The sequence below is a fragment of the Bos javanicus genome, chromosome 1 (assembly GCF_032452875.1).
Source record: "Bos javanicus breed banteng chromosome 1, ARS-OSU_banteng_1.0, whole genome shotgun sequence".
Lineage (NCBI taxonomy): Eukaryota > Metazoa > Chordata > Mammalia > Artiodactyla > Bovidae > Bos > Bos javanicus.
In genome coordinates this window covers 67,937,635-67,958,696 of record NC_083868.1, presented here as the reverse complement: position 1 = coordinate 67,958,696, position 21,062 = coordinate 67,937,635, and the positions used below count along the sequence as shown (strand labels likewise).

The 21,062-nt window shown below is 52.3% G+C and overlaps 1 protein-coding gene across 1 annotated transcript in view; it reads left to right on the top strand.

Moving 5' to 3' along the window:
- The window catches only part of ADCY5 (adenylate cyclase 5), a 158,982-nt gene that overhangs the window by 110,920 nt on the left and 27,000 nt on the right, over positions 1 to 21,062 (top strand). The window contains exons 5-12 of the mRNA XM_061407337.1: positions 35 to 162; positions 2,172 to 2,330; positions 3,158 to 3,299; positions 5,242 to 5,382; positions 10,280 to 10,302; positions 11,919 to 12,063; positions 13,314 to 13,411; positions 16,790 to 16,877. Coding sequence (XP_061263321.1) covers positions 35 to 162; positions 2,172 to 2,330; positions 3,158 to 3,299; positions 5,242 to 5,382; positions 10,280 to 10,302; positions 11,919 to 12,063; positions 13,314 to 13,411; positions 16,790 to 16,877 — 924 coding nt within the window. The remainder of the gene's footprint in view (positions 1 to 34; positions 163 to 2,171; positions 2,331 to 3,157; positions 3,300 to 5,241; positions 5,383 to 10,279; positions 10,303 to 11,918; positions 12,064 to 13,313; positions 13,412 to 16,789; positions 16,878 to 21,062) is intronic.

The window sequence follows — 21,062 nt, the reverse complement described above, 5'->3', positions numbered from 1 at the left end:
TATTTTTAATTTTTAAAATTAATTTGCTTTCCAGGAGAATCACTGTTTACGTATTAAGATCCTGGGAGATTGTTATTACTGTGTCTCAGGGCTGCCTGAAGCCAGGGCTGACCACGCCCACTGCTGCGTGGAGATGGGCATGGACATGATCGAGGCCATCTCGTAAGTGCCCATCTCCTGGGTGACTGCCCGCCTGTAAGGACATGTCCATCTCCAGGGGACTGCCTGTCTGCTGTCCCACAGCCCGAGTAACTGACTCATGTTGAACTGGTGGATGCAGGGCAACAGTGGGGCAAAGCCACGTCCCAAGGGCCCTGGTCACCCCGGAGGGTTGATCCACACCTGCAGGCCTTGGGTCTTCTCCTGGGCTGTCTGCAGCAGCCTGGGAAGCTCTGCACACAGGGACCTGTCCTGGGAGAAGGGAGGGCTCTGCAGACTCCAGGGCAGCAGGAGGTGTGGAGCCACCCCTCCAGCAGAGGGGGACTGGCTGGCAGTCTCGCTGTGCCCTGTGCTGTGGGAGTGCCTACCGCTCTGGCCCCTATGTCTTCTCAGAGCCAGTCAGCCAAGGGTAGAAGTCACCAGTCCCATTTCTTCCCAGATGAGAAAGGTTGGGCTCACAGGAGCTAAAGAGCTCCCCGGAGTAATACTGCAAGGCAGGTAGATGCGGACACAAATTTCCCATTTAAGAAAATCCATCCTTCCTGGGAACAATAGCAAACAGATCTTTGGGCCAATTCTTGATCACTGCTGACCACAGAAGAAGCCCTAGTCATTAAACAACATGGACAATCCAAGCTTACAGTCAGTCAAGGGAGAGGATCAGAGATTGCATCCAGGATTAATAATTGTGAGTTTTAGAAGTAGCCTGGGTGGGGCAAAAGAAAAGCCACAGTGGGCAAGGTCAGAGGTCAGAGTAGCTGGCCCAGGAGGTGGCCGGGTCCATTCTGTTTGGCTCGGTTCCCTTCAGTGGTGTTTTCCGAGTTCCCCTGCATGCCTGGGCTAGACATGGGGCCAGAAGCATGGAGTCTTTTGAGGGAGAGAGACCAGGACTCCCGCTGCTCTGATACCAGGCATGCCCAGTGGACACCATCAGGTAAGAGAGGCAAACTGCAGCAGAGAGCCCAGGATAGGGCAGTTGATTCCACTGGGAGGACCAAGGGAGGCTTCATAAAGAAGGTGGCCTTGGAATTAAGCCAAAAAGGCAGAATGAGAGACTTTAACCTAAACAAGTGTCCAGAGGTCTTGTGGACGGAAGACACAGCTCCAGCAAAGGTATTGGCAGAGTTGATCCCAGGACAAGAGAAATGCGAGGTGACCTAAGTATTCCCTGTGGTGGGTATCAGCCTCTTGGTGGTAGGATGGGGCAAGAGCTGGAGTCCACATGGTGGTCCTGCCCACCAGGCCAAGTCAGACTGCCGGCCCCACGGCAGGCTGAATGGGCCCATATGCAGGGAGTCAGAGAGGGTCCAGGCCCCTAAAAAGTGCAAATGTGAGCACCGGCTCCCTCTCCCGTGCCCCAGACACACACCCAGAGCTGCAGAGCTTCCATCCGACTCCCTCTCCTACAGGCGGCCCACCCATCTACTGGGGAACCCCGGGTACGTGCATGGTGCATGTGGTGGGGTTGGAGCTGTCTTCTAGCATGTGGAGACCCCTGGTCCCCTGCACCTGCCCCAGCTTCCTTTCTTTCCTGGGCAGGGTCTCTCCATCATCCTGCTAATGTTGAAGAAGCAGCAATGTGGATAAATCTGACAATTATATGAATGGAGATTGGAGTGACTGTAACTTTCCTGTTGACTCAAATCGGCACTAACGTGCGCTTGCATTTTCAGAACACAACTTAGTTGATGACTGAGGGTGGCGCTGGCACAGGTGTCCTAGCTGTCGGGGGGAAGCAGTGGGGCCTGGATTCTAGTGTGAGGTGCTGCGCCACCTTGTGGGCAAGATGGGAAACAGCGCTCTCACAGTTTATAGCCACTTGAGCACCAAGGGCTCAGCCCTTGCCCTTCAGGTTGAACAGTTTCAGACTCTGGATTTGGGCTGGCTCAGAGAGAAATGACCCTTTGACCTCTGCACCTTCTCACGCACCCTGACCCCATGCCTTCCAGCCACCCCCACTCTCTGCGCCTGGCCCTGACCCCTTCCCAGCCTTACCCCTGCTCCATCCCCAGGCTGGTCCGGGAGGTGACAGGTGTGAACGTGAACATGCGTGTGGGAATTCACAGCGGGAGAGTGCACTGCGGTGTCCTCGGCCTCAGGAAGTGGCAGTTCGATGTCTGGTCTAACGATGTCACACTGGCCAACCACATGGAGGCTGGAGGCAAGGCGGGGTGAGTGAGTGACGGCAGCTTCCGGCCTGGCCCCACCCGGGCGGCTCTTGTGGGAGGGGCCAGGATGGGCGTGACCGGGTAGCTGTGGCCCTGGGGGGCTGCAGAATCTAAGTGGGATTCCTCTAGTAGCTGAGCGCTGACGCAAGGCAGTTTGTAGGGAGCACGTCCCAACCCTCACCTAGTGTTCATCCAGAAACTACACAGAACTTCGTGGTCTGTTTTGAGATGCAGGAGGTAGCATAAACTTCTAGATGGGGGAGGAACCCTGGCGGGGGATGGCCAGGACATACGGAGGTGGAAGGTGAGCTGGCCCGGCACAAGGGGCAGTATGGGGACAGGTGAGGAAGGCGGGGTTGGGGGAGGTGCTAGGCTGGGGACAGGCATAGGTGGAGGAAAACACAGTACTTCCAAGGAATGGAAGTAGAGCAGATGGCCTTTTAGGAACCAGTGGGAGAAACAGTGTGTCTGTGCAGAGGACGCTCATGCCAGGCTGGAGAATTGGACACAATCCTGTAGTCAGCAAGAGCCACCGCTGGCTTCTGCAGGTTTGTGAGACTGGAGGCCGTGTTCTCCTGGCAGGCTGACATGTTACTTTATTGTAATAACATGATGCCGATGTGCTATGGTGTGGGGCGGGGCCCACCGAGCCATCTTGATGACTTGGAGGGATACGGTCCCTTGAGGGACCCAGGTAGGGGTGAGCATTTGAGCCAGAGCTCTGGGATTTGAATGATGACTCAGTCGGTGGCAGTTTGGTTCTGCACAGGAGCGGGGGTTCTGAATTCATATCTACTGCCCTCCTCTCCCTGCTTGCCTCCCCACCCTAGACGCATCCACATCACCAAGGCCACTCTCAACTACTTGAATGGTGACTACGAAGTGGAGCCAGGCTGTGGGGGCGAGCGCAACGCCTACCTCAAGGAGCACAGTATCGAGACCTTTCTCATCCTGCGCTGCACCCAGAAGCGGGTCCGGGGGCCAAGGGCTGGGGCGGGGTTGGGCGTGGGCAGGGGCCTGCAGTGGAGGGAGGGACGATGGAAGAGCTTCATTCCTTGTGGGAGGAATGTTTCTTGGCCTGCTGCTCCCTTCTCCTCTTACTCTTTCCTTGAGTCAAGTCCCGATGCAGTTATGGTTCCTGTGTCTCCAGAAGGACGTGAGAGCCACAGAGGCTTAGCAAAGGCTGATGGCAAACAGGAGATGTTTTCGTTTTTCTTCTGTTGCAAAAATGCAACAGACCTCAGATCAGTTAGTAACAATGCAACAGAAGGCCGTGAGATGGACATGCGACCTCAGGGTATACAGTGTCCTTTATTTCCATCTCGTTCCTTACCTATTGCCCAACTAGGTTGATCTTGCTCTCTCTCTGCCTGTACTTATGTATCTCTGTTTCTTCATACTCTGTCCTTCCCCCCCTCTCACTTTCTAGTCTTTCTTCTTCCTTCTTTTGTCTCAGCCCGCACGTGCCAAAATATAAAACAGAATTATTAGCAGACTTAGTGTTCTATTTTTAATAGTGTCATGTTCCATGTTCTTAATTTTTAAAGCAAACAGGAGCATTTTCTATTTTACCCACTTTCTATTTCTCCCTAGATTGAAATGCCTTTTACTTATAAACCTTCCAATTGAATTTATCTGTTGGTCAGAGCCCTTTGATAGAAAAAATTTCCCTGTTTCTTTCCTAAGGAGTTAGACTAAAGACAAAATTAAGCTGTGAGGAAATTTCAGCGAAAGTCTTGGAGACAGCAAAAGTAGATTTTTCAAAGTGGGCAGAATTGTTTGAGGCAGGCGCCCACCCTGGGAGGGGCATCAGGGGGGTACCCCGCCCTCCCTGGGCAGCTCAGCACATGCATCCTGGCTGTGGGGAGGGGGTGTGGGGGTGTTGGGGAGGGCCCCTGAGGGAGCTGTGTCAGGCCTGCCACAGACACCTGGGAGAGGGATGGGAGGATGTAGGTGCTTTGGGGAAAGTGCCTTGTGGCTTAATCGACTCATTTTAAAGCATTTGCTTGTGTTTGGCTGGAGTATAAATGAACTGAAATCCTCCCAGGCCCTCTCCCACACCCTTCCTCTCCACTGGGCCCACGGGCCTCCTCGTCCTGCCCCACCCAGGATAAAGGCTTATCCCCTGCCCTGGGTTCTCTGGGTCTTGGTTCTTCTAGCTTGACAAGTGGTCCAGAAAAGATGAAATGGGAAAACCCCCAACCCTAGCCCCAACCCAGAGCAGTGTCTGCTGAAGCAGGCTGTATCTCTCCCCTCTGCCTCCCTGATCTGAGCGGCTGCCTTCCCAGGCTCAGGGATGGAGAAGAGGGGAAGGCCACCCAGGTCCCCCCAGGACCTCTGCAGCCCTCCACCTCGAGTTGGTTTGGATGGATGAACAGATAGATTGTGGTTGGCACACGGAGAGCTGGCTGAGGCCCTGTCTGTGTATTTGTACAACGCATGTCAGCCCTTGAACCTCACATTCTAATGACCCAAACCTCCCGAAGCTGCCTCTGAGCAGCAGGACCTGTTCTACTATTCACTGTGCTAGAACAAGCCTGTTTTGGGGTAGAAATAGGAATCTCTGGTTTCCTGTCCCTCCATCACCCCCAGGCACTTTCAGACCCAGGCTCTAACATTCTGTGCCAATGACAGATGTCCCCACGCCCCATGGCTTCCCCACAAGACCAACCGCATCATCCTGTCCTGCTGCTCCCACCTGAGGCTCCCAGCTCCCGGCCAGGGCTGGTCTGGGGAGTCTGGGGGACTTAGGATGCTTTCTTGAATGCACTTTAGAGCCCCAGGCTGTGCAGAGAAGGAAGAGGCCTCTGCCATAACTCCTGCCTGCCCAGGCACTGGGAGGAATGAAACTCTTTGCGTGGGCTCACCCGATGGGCCCTGTCCATGGGCTGATGCCTTTCTGTTGCTCTCCCAGAAAGAAGAGAAGGCCATGATTGCCAAGATGAACCGTCAGAGAACCAACTCCATCGGGCACAACCCGCCCCACTGGGGGGCCGAGCGCCCCTTCTATAACCACCTGGGGGGCAACCAGGTGTCCAAGGAGATGAAGCGGATGGTGAGTGGCTGGCGGGGCAGTGCGTGAGCCGTGCTATCCAGGGCTGGGGCCCCTGTGGGTGAGGGGACTGGCTCAGGCCCCTCACGTGGCCAAGGGAACCTGGGGAGCCAAGGAGGAAATGTTGGAAAGGGGTTCACCCTGACTTGGGACCAGGAGCCAGAGCACCTAACTTCCAGCCCCAGGCTTTCTCCGTGGACCCCACCATCTCTTGGCATGCTGGATTTGACTCTGGAGCAGAGCAGCAATGCCCCTTCCCCCCTCCCCCTTGGCAGAGCTTGCTGGTGCAGGGGGGACTCAGGGTCCCATAGAGTCTCCAGGGGTCTCTTGGAACTGTCTGAGGAACCCTGGGGAGTTAGGTGGGCACCAGCTTTTCAGACACCTTCCAGCATCTGGTATATTTCCCAGACCGCTGAGACATATACTCTGGCTCAGTCACCCAGGAAACATCCCAGTGCTTTTTGGCTGGTGCCAAGAGATGGTCTTTTTGCTCTCGGGGCTGAGAAACACCCTGCTAACTCCAGTCTCCCTGTGAGGCCATGCGGACTGAGTGCGGGCTGAGTGAGCCAAGGCTATGGTAGGGGCGCCGCCTCCATCTCAAGGGACCCTGCCTGCCTCGGGGGACAGACCCCCTCAGCCGCCCCTGCACACGCCACAGACAGCTAATTCAGGAGGTGCTGCCAGGGTTCTATCAGTGAGGCTAGAAGGAAGACATCAGAGGGTGGGAAGAAGAGGGAGCGGGGTTAACAGGAAGTCGGGTTCAGCAGCATGTTTTCTTTCTTTTTTCCTGAGAGCTTAGCTTCTACATCTGAACACACTCCTCAGCTCCTGCCTGATTCCCAGGCAGGAGTTGCCCACCCTGAGAGAGGGATAGGGGTGTGTGTGTGTGTGTGTCCACTTAGTTCCCACAGATTCTGATAAAGGAATGGGTGGCATGCTCCCTACACTAGGATCCCCACGTTGGGATTTGTGGCTCAGACTGGGTTTACATTGCAGCTGAAGTAACTGGAGACTCCAAGAGTCCAGCTAAGTCGGCAGACAGATCCAGGAGTCTGAGGGAGGGGACAGTCTGGGGACCAGTCATTCTGCTCCTTGCCAGCTAGCCAGTAGCAGATGACGAACTTTTAACGAAAATGCACAGAAGTAAAAAAGTGAGTTGAGTCAGGACCACCATTTTAACTTTTGATGGTCAAGAGGCAACTTACAGGACACCAAGGTTATGATATAATATGGGCTTCCCTGGTGGCTCAGAGGTTAAAACATCTGCCTACAATGCGGGAGACCCGGGTTCCATCCCTGAGTCAGGAAGATCCCCTGGAGAAGGAAATGGTAACCCCATTCCAGTACTCTTGCCTGGAGAATCCCATGGACAGAGAAGCCTGGTGGGCTACATACAGTTCAGGGGGTCTCAAAGAGTTGGACACGACTGAGCGACTTCACTTTCACTTTCTTCACTTTCAAGGTTATAATATAAGGCACAGAGTGGAGGAGGGCTGGCCTCTAGCCTCAGGGCTTTGAACTTGGACCTGGTCAGTGCCGCCCAGGGCTCCAGCACCACTCCAGCTTCCTCCAGGCCCCTTGCAAAGCAATTGCTGGACCTTCTGTGTTCTCACCCTGGTTCTTTAACCATCCTCTGCGGACTCTGTAGCGCGTGACCAGCATGGCCAAGAGGTGAAAGAGAGGGTGAGAAGAGAGGGGGAAGACTGAGAACAGGATGCAAAGAGGGGAGCTCTCATGCAGGTGGGAGGAAAGAGAAGCACAGGGGAGCAGGAAGACTGGAGAGAGTGGACAGAGAGGGTTAAGGGGAGATGGAGAGATTCGGGGGAACAGAGAAGAAAGCAATGTGGCGGGACAGAGGTGAGGATGGAGAACCACCAGCATGCACAAAGGGTGCCTGCTGTCCGTTCTCTGTTTAAAATCTTTGGAAAGTTTTTTTCTCTAGTGATGTTTGGTATAAGTAGACTCTTCAGTTATTTCAGAGTCTCAGAGGAGCCAGTTTGGACTATAAGCACCTATTTGGCAGACACATTAATCATTGTTAGGACAAGAAGCCTTGGAAGAATTAGCAGAAGGGCCGTAATTGGGAAACAGTCTCAGGGGAGACTGGCTGTCAGAAAGGTTCCTCGTGGTGTTAATTGCTTCGCCCAGAGGGGAGGAAATGGAAAGTGAGCAGAAGAAAAGTGTTGAAGACACCCCTGTAGAAGGAGAGAAGAGGCTCCCCACCCCCTCCTTGCTGGGCAGGGTCACCCGAGGGGCCGGCATCGAAGCACCATCTCCTGGGCCTCTGCCTGTCCAGAGTGTCCTGTCTGGAATACCACTGGCTTTGGGTAAACCTGCCTAGAAACCCTGGAGAAAGATACCCAAAAAGAGAGCTTCTTCCTGGACTTTCACTGAAGATGGGGTGGAGGGTGGGAATTAGATTAAGCAGTGACCGAGAGCAGTTAGAGGGTAGGAACTAGCAGTCAGAAGCTTCTTTCTTTAAATCTTGATCCATCTTTTACCCAGCTTGTTAGGCGTAGTGAGGAGCTGCACTGCCTTAGGCATGTGTTGTAAAGTCTCTAAGGTTATTTATTAATACAGAGGTTGGCAGGGGAGTGTGTAAGGTGAGGACTCGGGCAGCAGACAGAAACACTGGGCTGAGCTGCTACCCAGAAGTGCTGAGGCAGAACTGCAGGAGCCCATCTGAGGGTCCTCCTCCCTGGGCTGAGGACCACAGTGCTAGAGCCAGTGAGCAGGTTAGGGAACCCAGTCCGCTGGCCTGGGGGTTGCTTCTGTGTTTGTTTGTTTTTGCCATTCCAGGTCTTCCTGGTGGCAAGCGGGCTCTTTGTTGGGGCACACAGGCTTTCTCTAGCTGTGGCTCATGGGCTTTTTGTCATGGTGCACGGGCTTCTCTGGTTACAGGCTCTGGACCATGCAGGCTCTGTAGTTATGGCATGAAGGCTTGGTTTCCCCAAGGCAAGTGGGATCTTAGTTCCCTGACCAGGGATCAAACCTGCATCCTCTGCATTGGAAGGCGGATTCTTAACCACTGGACCACCAGAGGAGTCCCTGGCTTGTGTTCTCAGAGGCCCTTTGCTGTGGTTCATCCACCAAAGTGTTTTCCGACAATCGTCAGCTCACCACTCCCACCCGATACTCAGGGAGCCTAGAGCGGACCCAGCCCCCAACAGCAGCCCATACAAATGACCAAAGGAATGCTAGAGAAAGTCAGAGACAGGTTTGTTAGAAACATTTCAGCTCTAGTTCTGAGCTGTAGAGACCAGTATAGGCATAATGTGGCTTGGACATCCTCTGAGTAAAACTGTTGCTGGCCCCTGTGGTGGAGGTGAGCAGGCCAGCCCTGCACCATGGCCTGTGGGGAGTGGGCCTTGTACCCTGAGGGATCCCGCCCACCCCCAGATGGGGCACTCACCTGAGTGACCCCGGCTCCTCCAGCCTCGAGCAGGGACGGTGTGGTGGGCCAGATCCTGTAGCCAGGATGGAGGGCTTGGAGATTCTCAGAGAACAAGGAGAAGGGAAGGCCACCATCGGGCAGCCCGGGAGGCACTCAGAGCCCATGGTCGGGCCCTTGGATGTGGCACTAGGGGCTGCCGAGGCCCCTGGGAGCCCCGAGCTAGTGGGGAGCACAGACACCTCATTTCCCACGGGCCCCATGTCTATTCAGAGCCAAGAAGCTCTGACTCCTGGAGACCAACGTAAGTCCCTCACCTCAGTGGGAATGAAGAGAGATGTGTTCGTCTGGGGTTTGGGCCCCCTGATGTTTACCAGCCCCCTATCTGCCCAGCAGTATGTTCCACGCTGGATCACAGGGACAGGAGGTCACCCTCTGCCCTTGTCCTGGCAACCTGAAGCTGCCTGCCCTGGGTACTTATGCTTCCCGCACTGCCTCCCAAATCCCACCGTCCCCATTTAGGGACCCCTCCGTCCCTTCTGTCACAGTCAGACCCTGACACACCGCTATCCTCTGTGGATTTTGTAGATGGACTGTACGTAGGGCCTTGAGTTTGGTAACTCATAGGGGCCCCTCCCACCCTCACCCCTGCCCTGTGTGAGTGAACATCAGAACAGTAGTCAAACCGAGGCAGGTTTGACTACAGGTACCTCACCTCCTGGGTCCCCAGCCACCCCCAGCCTAACAAGAACACAGATTCTCAGATACCAGAAAAGCTGTTTCAGGTGACCAGAGTTTCATTTTCTTAAGCTCAAAACTTGTGAACTCCCAGATTCTCTGTGTGCTTGGCAGTGGTGGGAGGTGAGTGTCCGTGAGCTGTGTGTGCATGGGTGTGCACAGGCATGTGGGGATTCGTTGACTTAGCAGTTTCTCTTATTTCCATCTAAGTAAGTGGAAGAATTGAGAGGGTACCCACCAAGCCCCTGGTGGCTCAGATGGTAAAGAATCTGCCTGCAATGCAGGAGACATGGGTTCGATCCCTGGGCAGGAAGATCCTCTGCAGAAGGGAATGGCTACCCACTCCAGTATGCTTGCCTGGAGAATTCCATGGACAGAGGAGCCTGGTGGGCTACAGTCCATGGGGTCACAAAGAGTCAGACACAACATAGCAACTAACACATATATACCACCAAGCCCATGATCCAGGAGGAAAATGACAGGAGGTTTGGAGAAAGACAAGGAATCAGGTGTGGGGGCCGGAAGAGCTCAGACATGTGGATTTTGCCAGCGGAGGAAGTGAAATCACAGCTCACCTCCAGTGTCCAGCACGGAGCCTGTCCCAACCCCAGCTGTGCTCGCCAAATGAAGGAACGAGTGGACGGCTGAGTGCAGTGCTGTCTGTGGCCGAGCTCTGGGTGGACTGTGGGCAGAGGATGAGCTGCAGCCTCCCTGTCTTCATCCCCTCTGTTCTCACTCTCCTCTCCTCCTCTCTCCATCCCTCTTTTTCAGGGCTTTGAAGACCCCAAGGACAAGTGAGTCATGTGCCCTTCACTCCTGCTCCTCGGTCTGGGGGCTGTCTCCAAGCTGCCTGGAGCTCGGTTTCTGTGCTCTGTAGAGGATGAGCCCAGGACATGCAGCCTTGGCCACAAGTGAACAGAGCCCATTGCACCCGAGAGACCAGCAGCCCTGGAGCCCAGGCCCTGTAGAGAGGCTGGGCCTTGGTATCGCCCGTTTATAATCTCCACTTCACACACACACACGTGCACACACCCACATGCACACACAACTAGACACACACACACACTCTGCATGTGTACCCGCACACACACACACACACACACATGTGCACAAACACAACACACACACACATGTGCACGCACATACACACATGCACAAACACAACACACACACACAACTACACACACGTGCACAAACACAACGCACACACGTGCACACACCCACACGCACACACAACTACACACACACACACTCTGCATGTATACCCGCACACACACACACACGTGCACAAACACAACACACACACACACACACACACACACGTGCCGCTCCCAGGATGGGGAGCACCTTAAACATTGGTCTCCAGTTCCTGGCTATATCCCAGCGACCCAAGGGAGTATCCCCTTTTCTCTACTCCAGTCCCCCGTCTCTGGGGCTGTCAGAAATTCCACTCGAGGACTGGGCTTCACTCTAGAAGTAGAGTGTTTAGTTCAGCACCAAAAGATTGTGCAATATGTTTCCCATAGAGTCCCCAGAGTCAGGCAAGAGCAGCCAGGAGGCTCCCAGGCCTTGCGGCAGAGGTCTTGCCTTCTGGTCTCAGCCTTTGATTTCAGGATGATGGTATAGCTAAAGAGTGAAGAGCAGAGATTGTTACCTGCAGGGGAAAAAAACAAACCTCTGATGATAATTCATATTATCATTATCATGTGCAACATATATGGGCTTCCAGGTGGTGCTAGTGGTACAGAAAACCCACCTGCCAATACAGGAGATGGAAGAGATGCAGGTTCCACCCCTTGTTGGGAAGATCCCCTGAAGAAGGGCATGGCAACCCACGCCAGTATTCTTGCCTGAAGAATCCCATGAACTGAGGAGCCTGGTGGGCTACGTGTTTTACCATTATCATATAATAACATATATACCAATAGAGTTAGAAAATCCTTATGGTCAGGGGGCTTCCCTGGTGGTTCAGATGGTAAAGAGTCTGCCCACAATGCAGGAGACCCGGCTTCAATCCCTGGCTTGGGAAGATCCCCTGGAGAAGGAAATGGCAACCCACTCCATTATTCTTGCCTGGAGAATCCCATGGACAGAGGAGTCTGTCAGGCTACAGCCCATGGGGTCGCAAAGAGTTGGACATGACTGAGCGACTAACACTTTCATTTTCACTACGGTCAGTGAAGCCCCCACAGCCTGCGGGGACAGTTTTCTGAGACTTGGGCAGCTTTCTGCGCATGTAAGCGCTTAGGCTTCTGGCTGGCCCGGTGTCACTCTCAGCTTCCCACCCCCTAATCAGGGTTGATCCAGCCTCTCTAGTGGGTCTGGGTACAGGGGCTGAGCTGGCAGTCCCCCGGCGGTAGCACCCCCTGGTGGTCAGCCTGTCTTGTGTCTGCGGTTCCTTGCTCACCAGGAATGCCCAGGAAAGTTCGAACCCTGAGGATGAAGTGGATGAATTTCTGGGCCGTGCCATTGATGCCAGGAGCATCGACAGGCTGCGATCTGAACATGTTCGCAAGTTCCTCTTGACCTTCAGGGAGCCTGACTTAGAGAAGAAGGTACAGGACCCCATGTTCCCACATGTTCCCAGGAGGGGCCCCAGGAAGAATCAGGACCACAGGGAGAGGGTAGAAGTGACAAGCTGGCTCCATTCCCACTTCCCTTACCATGGAAAGAGCTCCTCTTTGCCACCTCCATTTCCCCAGCTCTGATGCTGTCCTAACCAGGAAATGGGGCTTTTAGGGAGACTTTCTTGGTGGAAAAAGGTAAATCTTAATTTCTTTGTGCCTCAGTTTCCTTACCTGGAAAATGGGGTATTCAACATACCTACCTCATAGTGTCAGTGAGGATTAAACAAGTCCATGTGTGTAAAACACATGAAACAGTACCTGCCACAGAGCAGATGTTCAGTAAATATTGCTATTTGTATTATTGCTATTATCATTATAATGACAGATGGACCATCAGTTGCCTTTGGCACACTGGAACCTCAATTCGAGTTGGAAGGGGTGGTCAAGAGCTCTTTGTCCCCCCCCTTAAATTGTGACTGAGAAAGTAAAGCTCAAAGTAGTTGAGTGACTCGCCCTAGGCCACCCAGTGAGGTAGTGACAGAACCGGAACCAGACAGAGCGGGTCCAGGGTCTCTGCTACATGTCACAGGGTCTCCCTTGTGTTTGGGCAACATGGGATCATGTGAACACATGATCATGGCCAAGTGAGGCACACCAAATCAGGAGCGGGAAGCTATGAGAAGGGAACTTAGTCTGCTTACCAGCATAAATGGAACTGACTCATGCATTACCCTCTCTCTGCCAGCACAGCCATTCTTCCAGCTGGTTGATGTCATGGGAGGGGTGGGAGCTGGGAGTCAGGACGTTGGAGATGAGCTCTGTGACTCTTGACAAGTCGCCTGGCTTCTCTGAGACCCAGCATGCTCATCTCTGAAACAGAAACAGCAGCAGTCCTGTGCCTGTTTCCTGGGGCTCTTGTGAGGATGCGCAGTGGTGCCTGCAGGCTCCGCACGTGTCCTAGTGTGTAGGTGGTACTCAGGAACGTGTGCCATGATCGTCATGGATCACTCCCATGGTGACCCAGCCTGCAGAGTTTCCGGTTTAACATAGTTCAGCTGCCCTCCCCACGGCCACCACAGTGTGGTGAGTGGACTGATTTACTGAGAGCTGAGGCCAGTGCTGTCTGGACCTGGCCTTCCAGGTGTCAGGAGTGGGCAGCCCGGCTGTGTCTGGGGTGAAGAGGGTTGGAGCAGGCTGGCCGGGTGACTCCGCCCCTCCCCCTGTCCATGTCCTCTCAGTACTCCAAGCAGGTGGATGACCGATTCGGTGCCTACGTGGCCTGTGCCTCGCTCGTCTTCCTCTTCATCTGCTTTGTCCAGATCACCATTGTGCCCCAGTAAGTACCTCATCCCTTCCAGGCAACCTCTTCTGGCTGGAGGGTCTCCAGGGGTAAAGAAGAGGCACAGGAGATCAGAGGGGGATGGGATCGAGCTGAGTTTGCTCATATAGGAGAGAAGTCTCAGATGTGTGCTCAGGGGAACAAGGAAGCCGAGGTCTGCCTCCTCCCTGATGGGGAGGCGAAGCGCTCTTTGTGGGGAACTTCTATCTGGGCCCAGGCCAGTGCATCGGACACACCTTCTCTCCACTTCATCCTCTCATCCTGTTTTAACACAGACCACTGTTGCCCACTGAATCACCCAAAGTGTTCACCAGGTTGGTTTCCGTGTGACCTTTGGTTCTTGCAAAAAGTCAATACATCTTTAAAAGATAAGGGTTGAATTCCCCAGTGGTCCAGTAGTTAAGATTCTGTGCTTCCAACGCAGGGGGTACAGGTTGGATTTGGACTGCTGGTTGGACTAATGTCCCACATGCTATGCCGCACAGCCAAAACAAAAAATAAATGAATTTTTTTAAGATAAGGGTTTTCTGCTACTCTGGATGTTTCAAAGACTGGATCTCAGATTCTGAAGGCCTCTCTCAAAGAGATGTACCTGAACTCTACTGAGGACTGGCCGTGTCCTGAGAGAGGCCTGTGTCTTCTGAGGGAGCCACTCGGAAGTAGGCTATTGGAAATGAAGTGTTTGTTAGGTAGTCAATCACTGTAGACTCACAGCTAAGTGAGAAAGATAACCGCTCCACATATGTATTTATGTATGTGTGTGTATATATATATGCATATATACACATCTTTTACTTTTCATTAAGCAACATTTCAAGCATACAGAAAAGTAATTAATGTAATCAACACCCACCCCATTGGTAGAATAGTTGTTAATATTTTGCAAATTTTGTTTCATCTGCTTTTTTCTGATTTTTAAAAATTGAAGTATAGTCGATTTGGAATGATGTGTTAGTTTCAAGTGTATTTCTGATTTTTTAAGGTAAATTTTAGACACAGGGACATTGTGCCCCTGATAAAATGTCAATCTACACCCGTTCTAAGGGCATTTTGCTTTTTAACCACCATGCCTCCTATACCAAACAAAACTAACCCCAGTTCCTCTGCAATCATCTAATACCAAGTCTATGTTCAAATCTCCAAAATCATACCCCTAAATGTCTTCTGCTCCGAATTTATTCACAGCCAGGACCTACTCAAGAGTCACTGCTTGCATTTAGTTATGTCTCATAAATCTAACAATCTAGAAGTGTCCCCTCGCCCCAACACCTCCTGTTTTTCATTTTGAAATAATTACAGACTTATAGAAAGGTTGAAAAGTACTCTGGAGGGTTTCTGTACATCCTTCATCTAGTTTCTCCTAATGTTGACAACCCACATAACTGCAGGACGGTAGTCAAAATCAGGAAGTCAGCATTGCAACGACACTATGAACTAATCTACAGGCTATATTCTCATTTCATCAGCATTCCCCCAAATGGCCTCTTGGTGTTCTGGGCGCTGGGCCAGGACCCCACATTGGATTTAACCACTGTATCTCCTTAGGCCCTTCCAGTCTGTGATGCTTCCTCCGCCTTTACTGATCCTCTGTGGCCTTGGCACTTTGGTTGAGTACTAGCTAATTAATGTGTAGAATGTCTTGGGCTTCCCTGGTGGTCCACTGGTTAAGACTGTATGCTTCCAATTCAAGGGTCCCAGGGTTCAATCCCTGATCTGAGGATTAAGATCCCACAAGCTGCAGGCAGCCGAAAAAAAAAATTGTTTTTAATGTGTAGAATGTCTCGATTTAGAATGTCTCGATTTAGGTTTGTCTGATGTTTCCTCATGATTCGATGGAGGTTATTTTTGACAAGAATCCCACAGAAGTGTCCTCAGTGCATCATATGGGGAGGTGCACGGCGTCATGGTGTCTTATTACTCAGTGCTTTTTATTTTTTAATGGTGCTCATTGTTGAAGAGATAGATGGCCCTTGCATTTGTGTCTGCCGTGACCCTATCAGAATACTGCAGGTGAAAACCAGACACCAGCAGCCAGCTACTCCCTGGTTAGGCAGCTAGTGCCCATTGCCCCCTGCACTGAGACCATGCAGAGCTGGTGGGATTGTGGGTCTTTACGGCATAGGACCTACATTCAGTAATGAAATGGAGCTATAAGTATAATAAGCAACCTAGACTTCCTGTCCCATTGCAGCTGAGAGTCCCCCTCGCTTGGGTGCACAGTCCGCCTCCTTGCTGCCTCTCTCTCTCCTCAGTGTGGCTTGGGGCTGGGATTTTGCAGATCCCTGCTCTGCCAGCAGCGGCTTCACTCCCTCCTGGCCACAGCTCCGAGCTGCTAAAGCATGGTCAGAGGTCGTTATCTGGCTGTCCTCTCTCCAGGGAAACCTTAAAAGCTACTTTAAAGGTCTTTCTTTCCCTCTGGAGAGAGTTCTCTCTCCCTGTTCTATTTGTTTAAGGCAGATAAGTGCTGGCTCCTGGGAGAGCCTGGAACAAAGACGCCTCCCTGGAGGTGTCCACCTGCCTTCTGTGTCCCCTATTTGCCTCTGACCTGCGGACAACGCCTGGCATCTCAGGCCATCTCACTCCCTAAAAGGGAGAAGGAGTGTCTGAGGCCTCCTGTGGTTGGTGGAGAGTGCCGTGCCTCGGCCAGCCCTTGCCCTAGGAGAGCCATGGCAGGCCCCAGATGGAAAGTCATCTGCCGTTCTCTCGTGTGAGGATTCTGGCTCCTGGTGAACATTAAGCTCACCTGTGATCTGCTCCTGTAAGGAGGGACAGTGAGGAGAGCCCGGCGGGCTTTATGACTTCTGTTGAGCTGGGTGGGAGTAGGGGAACAGAAACTGAGCAGGACTTGTTGTGCAGCCTGACAGTGGGCACAGGTTTAGGGACTCTGCCCTCCAAAGGGACATGTCACTGCTGTTTCTCAGAGTGCCTGGTTGGTTTGTTGACAAATGCATTTCTATAAATGATGGCCATTTATCAAATCAATGTTCCATCTTCAGAGTTACTTGTCAAGCCATGAGTGACTACCTGGAGGGAACAACCAGGTGATTTTTAAAATGGGTCCTTCCAGCTTAAACAAAGTGAGTTTATGGATAGCTAAGAATTAGGTAAGACTTTGAGCAGGTGTCACCAGTTCTCCATTCGGCCCCTCTGTGGGCTGTGCTCCCCCAGGAAAGTGACAGGACCAAGAGGAAGGGCAGGAGCCAGACCGTTACGGAGGAGGGTTCTAGATCGGCTCACAGGCTCTAATCTCCCCTCGGTGAGTCAGGGGCCAGGCACCGAAGACTGGGCAGTGGGTGCAGGAGAAATGGAGCAAGCTCTGCTTCCTTCGCAGGGCCTCTCAGAGCCCTAGAACTCCCACCTCCTCTCTCCTTCCAGCTCCGTGTTCATGTTGAGTTTCTACCTGACCTGTTTCCTGCTGCTGACCTTGGTGGTGTTTGTGTCCGTGATCTATTCTTGCGTGAAGGTGAGTCCAGTTTACACTTGAGCCCCAGTTTCCTTCTCCCCTCCCTTCCCAGCCCTCTGATAAGCTCCCCGCGCTGGAGCCGGAGGGTCACGCCCGGGACCCAGGAGACTGAACCTGGATCATACCTCTTGATTGGCATTGGCAGCAAGCCAGACTGCAGGGGCCATAGTATGTCTGGGGGTGCTTGTTTGTACCGGCTGTTTCAATTAGCCTTTGCCCATCTCTGCAACAAGATGATACTATTGCCATCTCTTCCATCTGTCCCCTGGGTATCAGATGGGCCGAAGGAAGGGTGCCTAGCACATAGCTGAGAACAGAGCAATGGTCACTAAATACCTGCTGAAAGAATGGCTGAAAGAGATCACGCCTCTTCTGGCTTCCAGTGTGCCCAGAGATGGCCCTGGAGGAGGCCTTAGAGATGATGGCTTCTGAGCTGCCCATCATACAGACGAGAGGGGGATCCAGAGTGGTCCATTGTTTCAGACGAGGCCCCATGGCTAGGGATGCGGATGTGAGACCCTGCTCTGGGTTTACTCCCGTGTCTCCTCTTAGGCATGCCATGTCACCATCCAAGCTGTGTCCTTTGAGGGGACCTGACCACAGGTCATTAGGGTCAGTCGTAGGAATCAGTCAGGTTCCCATTTGCCTTGCCCACCAAACCTCTTCCTCGGTTCTTTCCCACTGGTTTAAGAATTCCCTGGGCTTCCCTGGTGGGTCAGAGGGTAAAGCGTCTGCCTGCAATGTGGGAGACCTGGGTTTGATCCCTGGGTCGGGAAGATCCCCTGGAGAAGGAAATGGGAACCCACTCCAGTACTCTTGCCTGGAAAATCCCATGGATGGAGGACCCTGGTAGGTTACAGTCCATGGGGTCGCAAAGAGTCGGACACGACTGAGCGACTTCACTAAGAATTCTCTGATGGGCCAGTCTGGTTCTAGAAAGCACTCTATCCCGGCAGGGACAAGCCCTGGCCAGCTTGTGCTGTGACCATTTCTCTGCTCCTCCTGGACGCTCACTTGGAGCCAAGCCCCTCGGGGCCTCAGGCCCTGCCACCACTCCCCACGCCCTCTGCAGGGGGCACATGTTCTCCTTGCTGGGGAGTTGCGTCTTTGTCACCTCCAAAGTCCTCTTTCTCCCTCCACCCTCCAAACAGAGTCCTTCATGGGGCTGTTCACTGCTTCATCACCTGATAGTCAATATCTTGAGGGATTGACTGTCAGAACCGGAAGGACCTTACCACCATCTGGTGTGCTACAGCCCTGCCCCTGAGTGGGTGCAGAGAGAGGCAGGGCTGGCCAGGGTGACTTGGCAAATTGAGCTGGGTGCTCAGCCTGTTGCTGTGCTGCAAGGTAGGGGTTAATCCTGGCTCCCTGCCTCTCCACCAGCTCCTTCCCTGAGGCTACAACCTTGCTCCTGCTCTGTGTTCATTCCCTCTTGCCTTGTGGTCTTGCTGTGGTCAAGCCCATCTCCCCTGAACCTGTTTGTCCCCCCGTGGACAGTCCCACTTTCTTCATCTCATGCCTGTAAGAGCACACCGTATAATTCACAAGAGCCAAAAGGTGGAAACAGCCCAGGTGTCCATCAACAGATGAATGAATAAACAAAGTGCTATATCCATACAATGGAGTATTATTCTACCATAAAAGGACGAAGTGCTGAAACATGCGACTGCATGGCTGAACCCTGAAGACACTGCGCTAAGTGAAAGAAGCCAGACACAAAATGGCATATATTACATGATTCCGCTCATATGAAGTATATAGAATAGATGAATTCACAGAAACAGAGTGTAGACTAGAGAGTACCAGGGGCTGGGGGAGGGAGCGTGAAGAGTTATTGTTTACTGGGTTCAGAGTTTCTGTTTGGAGTGATGAAAGGGTTTGGGAAATAGACAGAAGTGCTGGCCTCATAGCGTTGTACAGGTAGTTCATGCCACCGACATGGACACTTAAAAATGGCCAAACTGGCAAATTTTATACATATTTTACCACAATAAAACAACCTAGTAAAATAAAGCATGCCATAGCTAAAAGGGCCTCTTAAACATTCTTTAGCTGAATGCTCAAAAAAGAGTCTTTCCTTTTTTTAAGTTATAAACTGAAGCAAAGTCATTGTTCATTTGAGGAACTTAATGAGCCTATTCAAATCAGAATCAAAGTTTTGTTCACAATTTTTAAACCGGAACCTAGATTTATCTCTCTTCTGTTAGCTACACTGAATTCATTTGGTTTCTGTTCCCTGTTTTGAGTGTATATCTGCTGTGGGGGAAGGCGGGGGAGAGGCAGGGTTGGGGAGGGACAGGGGACAGACCCATTTCCCCACGTGCCTTGCCATGTTGAGTTAGCTCTCTGGTCTAGTGAATTCTTTTTGCCACTGTTGGAGATGATTATTTATAAACGTCTTCCCTGCCTCCTTGTGCTTTATTGAATCCACCTATTTTGTAATCAATGTCACATTCAATCAGCTTGCTCTCAATTCCTCCATCCAGCTCGGGGATTTTCTGACTGCTCTGAGGCCTCAGTTTTCCTTGGGGCAGGGGGTGGTTGGAACACTTACATCCCCCACCTCCACCTCCCCACACCCTTCCACCAGGGGAGCCTACTCCTTCCATCTTGCAGATGTAGAGTTTCTATAAAGCGTGTGTTTAGAAAAAAAAGTGCTCTGTGACTTATCAAGCCTGAAACCTGCTGATCTCGGCCAAGAGGCAAATAGACTCTAATACCCATCTTGGGGTCCTGGCTGCATCTGTCTCTCACAAGCCTCTGATAATCCATCTTCTCAGCATTTATCCACTTTCTGTAAAGTAGACCCCAACCTGAGCAATTGTCTGTAGTATGAACTCCTCTTCCAGTTAATCTTGCAGTTAATCTTTCCTCTTTGTGTTGTGCATGAACTGCACGGTAAGATGTGAAGGGGGTTAAGTCTCCCCTTTGGTGTCTCTGCAGCAGGGCGGGTTGGCCCTCCCCGCCCCCCCACACTGCCTGCAGCCTGACTGACTGAAAGTTGATTATATCACCTTCTCAGGTATTGCCATGAAGCTGATTGAACTGGAATTTTCAGTGTCATTCTGTTTTTCTCTGTGAAAAGACTTGCCAGAACTCAGACATTCTTCATCTTATTCCTACGGTTTCTGAGATGTCATGGCTAGTGGTGTTCCGATGAGATACCGCAGTTCCTAAATCACCCCTGCCCGCATTGGGCTCCTCAGATCCAAAGCCAGGCGGTTCTGTCAGACATGGTCTCTTTCTGTTTCATTTACTTTTCCATTTCCCCGAAACAACTTGGACTTGGATGATTTCTTAAATCATCCATATTTTATTCTTTTTGAAGAGAGAAACATGAAGAAAGTGTAGTCTGAGTCAATTGACATAGTCTTCTTAGCCATCTGTCTAGGAGCAATTCCCGGGTCCTTTCTCTTGGAAGGTTTTTCTGAAATGTGCTGCTCACCAAGGGCTCTGAGTGTGTTTTCATCTCAGGCCTGTGTGATCTCTTCCTGACACAGCTTGGTCCAGATCACACACACCCCTAGACTTCTCAGCAGGACTAATTTGGAGCCTTGATCTTCCTCTTGTCCCAAGGTCCTGGTCTTGCTGCCCTCTGGAGCTCCTCTGCCTGGGGTACCTTGTCCTGAGGCACATCCCCCGAGCGCCTCTTTCTGGTGAGGCTCTTAGAGGGCTGTGTGGACACCCAGACAGTCCTTTCTCCCCTTGTCATTGGTGCTGATCTGGGCCCCAGAGCTGCTCAGAGAAAACCATGCTAAATCCCTCTTTGCATCACACGTGGTCCACAGACTCAGAGTATCTCAGATTGGAAGGTTCCCAAACAGTGAGGCAGTCCAGACAACCACCTGAGCCTGGAACCCCTTTGCAATAACCCTGTGAGATCCAGGCTGGCCTCTGCTGGGTCCCCTCCAGGGGCACAAGCCTGTTATATCTCCTGAGTGCAGCCCCTTCCGTTTTTGGCCAGCTCTGCCTGGTCCATCCAGAGAAGGCGATGGCACCTGACTCCAGTACTCTTGCCTGGAAAATCCCATGGACAGAGGAGCCTGGTGCGCTGCAGTCCATGGGGTCGCTAAAAAGTCAGACACGACTGAGTGACTTCACTTTCAGTTTTCACTTTCATGCATTGGAGAAGGAAATGGCAACCCACTCCAGTGCTCTTGCCTGGAGAATCCCAGGGACGGGGGA